At 36.6% G+C, this 9,966-nt stretch overlaps 1 protein-coding gene across 1 annotated transcript; it reads left to right on the forward strand.

Annotated features, from left to right (window-relative positions):
* Positions 1-1,986: 1,986 nt before the first annotated feature.
* On the forward strand, positions 1,987-9,461 carry LOC123220856. The gene is made up of 3 exons (XM_044643445.1): positions 1,987-3,752; positions 8,873-9,009; positions 9,115-9,461. Exons 1-3 carry the CDS (start codon positions 2,432-2,434, stop codon positions 9,328-9,330), a joined length of 1,674 nt encoding a protein of 557 aa, XP_044499380.1. The 5' UTR covers positions 1,987-2,431; the 3' UTR covers positions 9,331-9,461.
* The last annotated feature ends 505 nt before the right edge of the window (positions 9,462-9,966 follow it).

Here is a 9,966-nt window from a genome sequence, read left to right on the forward strand (position 1 = left end):
ATAGTAGAGAATGACAGTGATCATTATATTGATGAGGCAAAGCATCAAGATGAAATTGAGGAAGAACCAATGAAATCAGAAGTTAAGGTGAGAATTGAAAGAGTTGGAGAAGAGGAAGAGCCTGCGATTGTAGAAAGCTCGGATCATATGCCAGTTGAAGATGTGGTTGCTGTTGTTGTTGATATTGAGGGAGATGAGAAAAGTGGCGGCACCATTGAAAATATGGCAGCACCATTTGAAATGACAAACACTGCTGCGGAACTATGCAAGAGTAATGAAGTCAATAAAGATGAGGAATTGGTGAAAGAGACAAAGGGATTACTTAAAAAAATCAGGGAGGAGGGTATGAGTGATAATGGAGAGAATTAGCAATAAGCCCCTTAGAAAGGTAGAAAACGACTCAACTGAATACATAGGCTAGCACAAACATTCCTAACACCTCCTTGTGGGTGAGTAGTGGCTTCATTGTCTAATGAAATCCTATGTGGTGGAGCCTCCAAATGCAAGCATCAAGTTCTAAACTAATTTAATTGTATGTATAATGATCCTTTGATCCTAAGAGATGTTTTGTGATCTTGTTTTTGAGATTTGTATTGATGAAATCAATGAAAAACCAAGTAAATACGATTCTTCTTGTTTGAATTTATGTTTTTTACGTGAGATTTTGGATATAAGTTTCTCAATTAAAAGAAAATGGATGTTACATCAGAGGGATTTTAAGATTTTTATTTTAAAGTTAAAGGTGAAGTAAAAATTATATTTAATTAAATTATTTGGCTCTAAGAAATATAGTAATTAAAGAGTTAACTGTTTTCTTAATAGTATGATTATTTGAATTATTTTTATTTTTTAATTTTCAAAATATAGAAGGCATAATTAATTGGAATTTCTTTTTTTTTTTTTTTTGTCTATTCTGACTAAAATTTTTATCTATTTAAAATAAAAAATTTTCCTTTATAATAAAATTTTCATTTTTTTTAAATATTTTTTTGGGTTAATTTTTCCCAATTAAGCCCAAAGTCTGATTTTACTATAACTAAAAGTGGCACTAGGTTCTGTCAAGTCGGGCCGAACCAAACTAGTTTTGGTACAATCTATCATTTCGGCAAATTAGGTCGGGTCAAAGCCCGTTATAATGTGGGTTTTGTGGTTGAGGTGACCCACAAAAATCTTAAGATCTGCAACACAGCCCAAGATCTCCCGGATTGTGCCTTTGTGGGGCGATCCGTGTATTTTTACGAACCAGTTCACTAAATTATATAATTTATATAATATTTTCATATATTTTTATTTTTATTTTTTTAATAATTTTTTGCAGACTATATTGTATCAAGCAAACTTTATCTCAAGACCTTTAATACGATCCGTATGACCTATGGGCATGACATAACTCACTATAGTAACAGCTATACCTCCCTAGACCTAATCGAAATAGAGGGTCATCCAGAGCTCCCTTGACATGCCTAACTACCACCCAGATTATACATGTCTAGCTACCACCCACATTAACCAGTGAGATGGTAAGATTTTCCTATATAATCTATATTTTTCACATATACTTTTCAAGAAAGAAGCTTGACACTGACGTCAATCTGTAAGTTTGAATTGTGGTGGTAGGAGATGAAAATCTGGGAAAAAGATTCTGAGTAAATTATATATATGAGAAGGTGACAAATGAAGTCATCAGCAACCACGTTGAAGTGCGGAGCCTTGGGATCATCACAGAGCTTCTTCTGCATGCGCTGCAGCTTGCATGCATTTGTTTAACCTTATGACCTTTCCAATTGCCACTCCCGTCTTTCGAACGCGTGTCTTCTTCATGCAAACTCTTCTCCATGAACCCTAGCTAATTTGAACCTGCACAGCCTAAAAAACTTTCTCTTTCTTGCTCAAACTAAATGCCTAATATTTTGTTCGTCATGACACCAGGCCTATTTATAAGCTAATTAGATTTGTTCATTCCACTGTATATTCAGGTAAACTTTATATGTTTTACGCTCTTTGGAAATTTAATTTCTTCCTCTTAATTTTATTTTTTCTCGGTTCTTTCCTCTGTAACATACTTGAATTTGCAGACAAAGTTCCTAATCATTTAGAAACCCCTTTGATTAGTATGAACAATTAATCTTCATTTCTATCCCTAATCACAATACAAAAAATATTTGTTGCTTATCTGTGAATTTGCTTAATGAATTCTAATTTTCCTATTCATTTCCTCAACTTTTTGTGTGTCATTGTTAGCTTGTAGAAATTTAAAATTTTCCCTGGTGTTGATCTTTATTTCGAGTGTCTCGAAGAAAATATGGTACAGAATGATCACAGTAATCTTCCACATCATTGATCCTAAAATTTCTTTCTAAACTCTTGTGCGAAGAATCCTTTTGAAGACAAAGGTTCAGATAATAATCCTTTGTGTTTGTATCTCACCACAATGGAAGATCCATACTCGGCCATGGAGGGGAGTACTGAAGAATACTCATCCTTGGAAAACAGAGGAAAAGTTCGCTGGATCTTGTGCAAGGGCTTAACAGTGGGAAGGAAAATTTTGGTGACAGGATTTGTGATGTCTTCGGCTCCTGTGATAGTTCCTCCTCTTGTGGTTATCTCCTTTCTTGGGTTCGCTTGTTCGGTTCCGTATGGGCTGTTGTTGGCGGGCTATGCTTGCACTAATAAGCTTATGAGTATGCTGCTTCCGGGGTCTAAACCCCCTCCATTTCTTTTGGATTATGGACAAGCGTCGTATACAGATGAAGTTGGGGTTGATAAGCATGGTGAAGAAGAAGATGGGTGGCGTAGAGGAGCTGTTGATATGGAGAAGGAAGAAGAAGAGATGTTGGAGTATACACGGGAAACAGTTGAGATGAGGATTGAATTAGAGGAGAATGGCAATGATCGTTGTATTGATGTGGCCAATCATGGAGTTATTAGACAAGATGAAATTGAGATAGTGGAGGAAAATGGGTATGAAGAAGCTGTTGAAGAGTATGAAGATGAAAATGAGGAAGAACCTATGAAATTAGAAGTTGAGGTGAGAATTGAAGGAGATGGAGAAGAGGAAGAGGAAAGGCCTGCGATTGTGGAAAGCCTAGATCATATGCCAGTTGATGATGTGGCTGCTGTTGTTGTTGATATTGAGGGAGATGAGAAAAGCGGCGGAGCCATTGAACATATGGCAGCACCATTTAAAGTGACAGACATTGTTGTGGAATTATGTAAGAGTAAAGAAGTTAAGGAAGATGAAGAATTGGTGAAAGAAACAAGTGGATTACTTGAAAAAATCAGGGAGGGTATGGCTGATAAAGGAGAGAAGAACAACCAGAGTGTAGAGAAATTATCCGGAAAGGCAGTGGAGGAAAACCGGCAAGTTAATAAGAATGTTGAAGAAATGGAAATGCCAATGGAAGGTAGAATTAGCAATAACCCTCTTACAAACGTTGAAAAGAACGACGACGAGGATGTGCCAAAGGCGGATGTGATTCCCAAAGAGGGCAAAATGGTTGGAACTACTGATGTCTGTAGTGTCAAAGAAGAGGAGGAAAAACCAGTTTTAAACAAGCCTTTTATGTTGCAGGGAGGAGGAGATGATAATGTTGGTAAGGATGTAGTACAAAATGTTCAATTGAATAGGGAGAAGGAAAATGTGACCTCTTCAAATCCAGATGTAAGAAAAATTGCTGATGAAAGTGGGTTTGATTTGTTTGATAATAGAAATGCAGCTGCCCATTTATATGCAGATTACAACACCATTGGAGGTAAAGCTATAGAATCTGACCAGCAGCTATTAGTTCATTCAATGTATACACTTTGAAGACACAAAATGAGTATAGTGATGATATGTCATCATATGATTAAATAATTTTAAATTAAAAGATAAAATAACATTCAATCACATTATGGCACATCATCTGTATACCTATTTTATATATTTAAGTGTGTAAAGTTTGTATAATTAACATTGCTTTAGTTTTTTTTTTTAAGTTTTCTTTCCAAATCTGAGTGTTGGAGAAGAGAGGTAACCTTATATAAGGAAAAGGCTTTCAGAGAATTATTTGAGAGGAAGACTTATAATTCTTTTATTTTTCTCTCTTCCAAATACAAAACAACTCGAGTATTTATAGGTACAAGGATGACTTTTAAAATCCTAAATATATGAACCTAACATTGAACTTGTACATTAGCCATTAACACCTAATATTGAACTTGTGCTACTAATATTAAACTTGTGTTACTAACATTGAACTTGTGTATGCACATAAACTTGAACTTGTACATGAATCATGTATGAACATGAACTTATGCTATGAACATTGAACTTTGAATAAAAAAAACCAAAAGTTTTTTTATAGAAAATTAAGTTTAATTCAACACCCCCCCCTTAAACTTAATTTTGTCTCCATCCTTCATGCCAAGAAGATTCTTAATTTTTTCAAACAACTTGATAGGCAATGGCTTTGTAAAAATATCGGCCACTTGATCTTCACTCTTCACATAAACCAATTCGATATTTTTCTCCTTTATATGCTCTCGTATAAAATGAAATCGCACGTCGATATGTTTGCTTCTCTCATGATGTACCGGATTTTTAGCCAATTCGATTGCTAACTTGCTATCTAAATAAATTTCAGTAGCTGCACCTTGTGGAAAATTTATTTCTTCAAGCAACCTCCTTAGCCAAATTACATGACACACGCAGGTTGTCACAGCCACATACTCTGCTTCACATGTTGAAAGCGATACTATTGGTTGTTTCTTTGAAAGCCACATGAAAGTCGTATCGCCCATGTAGAATACAAACCCCGAGGTGCTTTTTCTATCATCCGTGTCTCGGCCCCAATCACTATCCGAATAACCAAAAATTGCTAATTTGTCAACGGATGATCCATAAAATAACCCAAGTGATAGAGTACCTCGAATGTAACGAAGAATCCGTTTGATAGCCTTCCAATGTGTCGATCTTGGCTCCTCCATGTACCGACTCACAAGGCCGACTCCATACAAAATATCCGGCCTTGTGCATGTCAAATATCGCAAGCTTCCAACTAGGCTTTTGTACAATGTTGCATCAATCACCTTCCCTTTGTCATACCGAGATAACTTTACGCCACATTTAATCGGTGTATTGACCGACTTGCAATCTGCCATTCTGAAAAGTTTCAAAATCTCCTTAGCATAGGCTTCTTGTGAAACAAAAATGCCATTACTAACCTGTTTTATTTCAAGACCCAGAAAATAGGACATAAGTCTCAAATCAGTCATTTCAAATTCATTCTTCATGGCCCTTTTGAAGTCATCAATCATTTCTCCATTATTGCTCATCAAAATTAAATCATCAACATACAAAGCCACAATTAGCATGTCTCCATTTTTAACCTTCACATACAGTGCATGTTCATACGGGCATTGCACAAAACCATGCGACTTAAAATACTGGTCAATCCGAGTGTTCCAAGCCCTAGGGGCTTGCTTCAAGCCATATAAAGCCTTCTTTAATTTTAAAACCTTATCTTTATTACCTTTTTCTCATACCCGGGGGGTTGCTCAATGTATACTTCTTCTTCCAAAATCCCGTTAAGAAAGGCCGACTTGACATCCATTTGATAAATACGCTATTTCAATTGAGCCGCAAAAGAAATCAAAAGTCGAATGGTCTCCATTCGAGCCACCGGTGTAAACACCTCTTCATAATCGATTCCGGCTTGTTGCTTGTAACCTTTTGCGACCAATCTAGCTTTGTATTTCTCAATTTCGCCTTGTGGATTCATTTTCTTCCTGTACACCCACTTGACACCAATAGCCTTATGACCTTCAGGAAGAGAAGTGAGCTCCCATGTGCCATTTTTTTCAATTGCATGCATCTCATCATCCATAGCGGCTCGCCACTTGCCATCTACAATCACTTCTTCAAAAGAGATATTTTCGCCTTGAGCTAGGAGACACACCAAGTGCAACTCGCTTGTCGCCTCGAGCCAGGAGACACACCAAGTGCAACTCGCTTGTCGCCTCATATAAGTCACATATACTCCTAGTTTTCTGGGTTCTTGCCTCGTCATCCGAAGAAATCAACTCGGATATCACAATCGTTGGTGCCTCCTCATGGTTGTTGGATGTCCGCTTTGATATATTCATCGATGTGAGCATCTCATCTCTTCCCTTCTCATGTATGATTTCCAACATTGAATTCCAATCCCACATGGCTTCTTCATTTACCTGCACTCACGACTAATATGCATCCTTTTGTTAATAGGATCAAAGAGTTTATAAGCTTTAGATTTCTCATCATACCCAACAAAAATCAACTTCAAGCTCTTGTCATCTAACTTCACGCGCTTTTGATCCGGTATGTGCGCATACACCACACTGCCAAATACTTTTAAATGTGCCACCGTTGGTTTTAAACCACTTCATGCCTCTTGTGGAGTTATATATTCCAAGCTCGATGTTTTGCAACGATTTAGCAAATAGACGACACAATTCACTGCCTCTACCCAAAACTCTTTTGGCATGTTTTTACTCTTGAGCATACTTTGGACCATATTGAGAATAGTCTGATTTTTGCGCTCCGCGACTCCATTTTGTTGTGGCGAATATGGCGCTATCAAGTGGTGTCGAATACCATGTTCTTCACAAAACAGATTAAATGCGGTCGAAATAAATTCACCGCCTCGATCCAATCTCAAAACTTTGATGTAATAACCACTTTGTTTCTCAACAGAAATTTTGAATTTCTTAAAAATTGCAAAAGCTTCTGATTTTTCTTTCATGAAATGAACCTAAGTTTTGCGTGAAAAGTCATCAATAAAAGTTATGAAATACCTGTTCCCACCAATTGAGCTCGGCATGATCGGCCCACAAATATCGGTATGCACTAATTCAAGAGGCTTCTTTGCTCGATAGTCTGTCATTTTCGGAAAGCTACTCCTCGAATGTTTGCCAATCACACACCCTTCGCAAAATTTGTCGAGAAAATCAATCGATGGTAGTCCATACACCATGTTCTAGCTAGCCATTTCTTTTAGGCTTCCAAAATTAACATGTCCAAACCTCAAATGCCACAACCAAATTTTATCTTCTACACAAGCCTTCAAACACTGTGCTTGAATGTTTACCAAATCCAATTTAAACATCCGATTTTTGTTCATCTCAACTTGGGCTATTATTTGATTATTTTTGTCTCGCAAACAAAGAGATCGGTTTTTCATGGACACCATGTGACCCCGTTCCAGCAGTTATCCCAAACTCAAAATATTAGTCTTCATTTATGGGACATAATAAACATTTGAAATAAACTTTTGTGTCCCATCTTTCAATTTAATCAAAATATTACCTTGCCCTTCTACACGCACTCTGGAAGCATCACCAAAAGAGACATGACCATTTGAAATCTCCTCCAATTTAGTGAACATATGCTTGTATCCACACATGTGGTTACTTGCACCCGTATCAAGATACCACACCTTCTTCTTTTCTAGACCGTTCTCCTTACTCGCCAACAAAACAACATTATCATTTTTCGTTTCTTCCTTAGCAACAAAATTAGCATTTTCCTCCACCTTTTTTCTGGACCAGCACTCATTTGCATAGTGACCATATTTGCCACAATTTTAGCATTCAACATTGTACTTACTTGATCGGCCGCCTCTTCTACAACTGCGTCTTCCACCACGTGAATTATTGAAGTTTCTTTCTTCGTTCTCGCCTTGTCCACGACCATGACCTCTACCGCGACTGAAACTGCTACCTCTATGGCTGTCACGACCTCGACCTCTAACTCTATCAACATTGCTTGGTTTCTCTTCTTTTAGCATGGCTTTCGCTTGCAGCGCTTCTTCTAACAATTCTTGCTTTTTTTTTCTTTTTCCTTTGTTCGTGAGCTTCTAATGAACTTGTGAGATAGTCGATGGTCATCCCCTCTAAGTCTTTTGACTCTTCAATCGCACATACTACATTCTCAAAATCATCGGTCAAAGATCGTAGTATTTTCTCTACCACTCTTGCATCGGTTAGAGTCTCACCATTTCTTTTAAGTTGATTGATAACAGTTTGCACCCTTGTTATGTAGTCAGACACGCCTTCTGACTCCTTCATTTTCATCCTCTCAAGCTCGCCGCGTAGAGTTTGTAATCGAACTTGTTTTACTCGGTCATCACCTTTGTACGCCTTTTCTAAAATGTCTCATGCCTCATTTGATCTTGTCACGCCGACGATCTTCTTAAAACCAGATTCATCAACTGCTTGAGAAAGGAGGTAAAGAGCAGTTTTATCTTTCATACGGTTTTCTTTCAATGTCCTCAATTGATTAGCTGTCATAGTACCTGTTACTTCCGTCTCTTCGTAGCCGATTTCAACAACTTCCCACGCGTATTGTGCACCGAGCAAGGCCTTCATTTGTATACTCCATTTATCATAGTTGTTCTTTGTAAGACGCGACAACGGAACCTGTCCGAACGATGTCACGTCGGAGCTCACCATAGCTCTGATACCACTTTGTTGGAGAAGAGAGGTAACCTTATATAAGGGAAAGGCTTTGAGAGAATTATTTGAGAGGAAGACTTATAATTCTTTTATTTTTCTCTCTTCCAAATACAAAACAACTCGAATATTTATAGGTACAAGGATGACTTTTAAAATCCTAAATACATGAACTTAACATTAAACTTGTACATTAGCCATTAACACCTAACATTGAACTTGTGTTACTAACATTGACCTTGTGTATGCACATAAACTTGAACTTGTACATGAATCATGTATGAACATAAACTTATGCTATAAACATTGAACTTTGAATAAAAAAACCAAAAGTTTTTTATAGAAAATTAAGTTTAATTCAACACTGAGTTCATGTGTGTATACTCCATTGACGCATCCGCAGAAAATGAACACTCTTCAAGCACCTGTGGAAATCGTAAGACAGTTGATTATATGGCGGTTCCTGTTTGTTCGGGAGAACGCAAGTGCAACGATGCTGCAATTTGCTCACAGGAAGACAGTGGTATGGCTTCCAGTAAGGTTAGAAAATTACAATTTGTATACTTGTATTTGTTTTTCCACACCTTGGAAACTTTGAAACTTCAGTGGAATGAAATAAAGCTATGCAATTGTTGTATGTTTCAGGAGGTGTACAGTGAGGAGAAAATCTGGGAACTTATGGAGGCGATGCGGCTGATAGTTGGATACAAAGTAGCGCCACAGGGCACATGCATTGAGGAGTTGAAGAGGCTGTATTTGTTGACTGGAGTTGAGCCTCCAGCCTCGTTTAAGGACCCTTCTGATCTTGTTGAAGTTACTGAAAAGCTCAGGCTTCTCATGTCTATTGTTGGAGTCAAGTAGACGATATTTACTGTTTTTTTTTTTTAATAGTTTTAAGTTGATGTTTAAGATGCAAATAATATAGCGAAACTTGCCTCTTGCCCCTCTAATTTCAGAATTATGATTTTACGATCAGTGGATTTGTTTTTTTAGAGAGCATCATAAATCTGATCCATTTGACTTTTATATGTTTTTATTAAGAGTTCTTATATATGCATAATTTTAAGTATAAAAATGATATATTATTTTGTAATTACATAAAACATCACATTTTTTTTTTTTATCTTTATCCCCTTTTTCCTCTCTTCTCAATTTCAAGTCAAGTATGATGACAAATGATAATGGTAATTATATTAAAAGTATAGATAGAAGTGTCAATGATGTATGATCGTACCTTTAGAAAAAAAAACTATAGTATTTGAAATATTTAGGGTTTTTAGCAACTTATTTCAATTAGATTAATAACTAACGAAGAGCCAATATCACTAAAATCACATCCCAACGTACATGAAATATTATATTGTTGATTCATATGGCTAAATGACTATTTCCTACCCAAGATTCGATGAAATCGTATATTTCCACTTTTTAAGTTTGAAAAAATCAATTTTTTACCCACTTTTTGAATTCGTTAAAGAATTAAAAAATTATTTCTAA

This window comes from Mangifera indica, chromosome 7 (assembly GCF_011075055.1).
Source record: "Mangifera indica cultivar Alphonso chromosome 7, CATAS_Mindica_2.1, whole genome shotgun sequence".
NCBI lineage: Eukaryota > Viridiplantae > Streptophyta > Magnoliopsida > Sapindales > Anacardiaceae > Mangifera > Mangifera indica.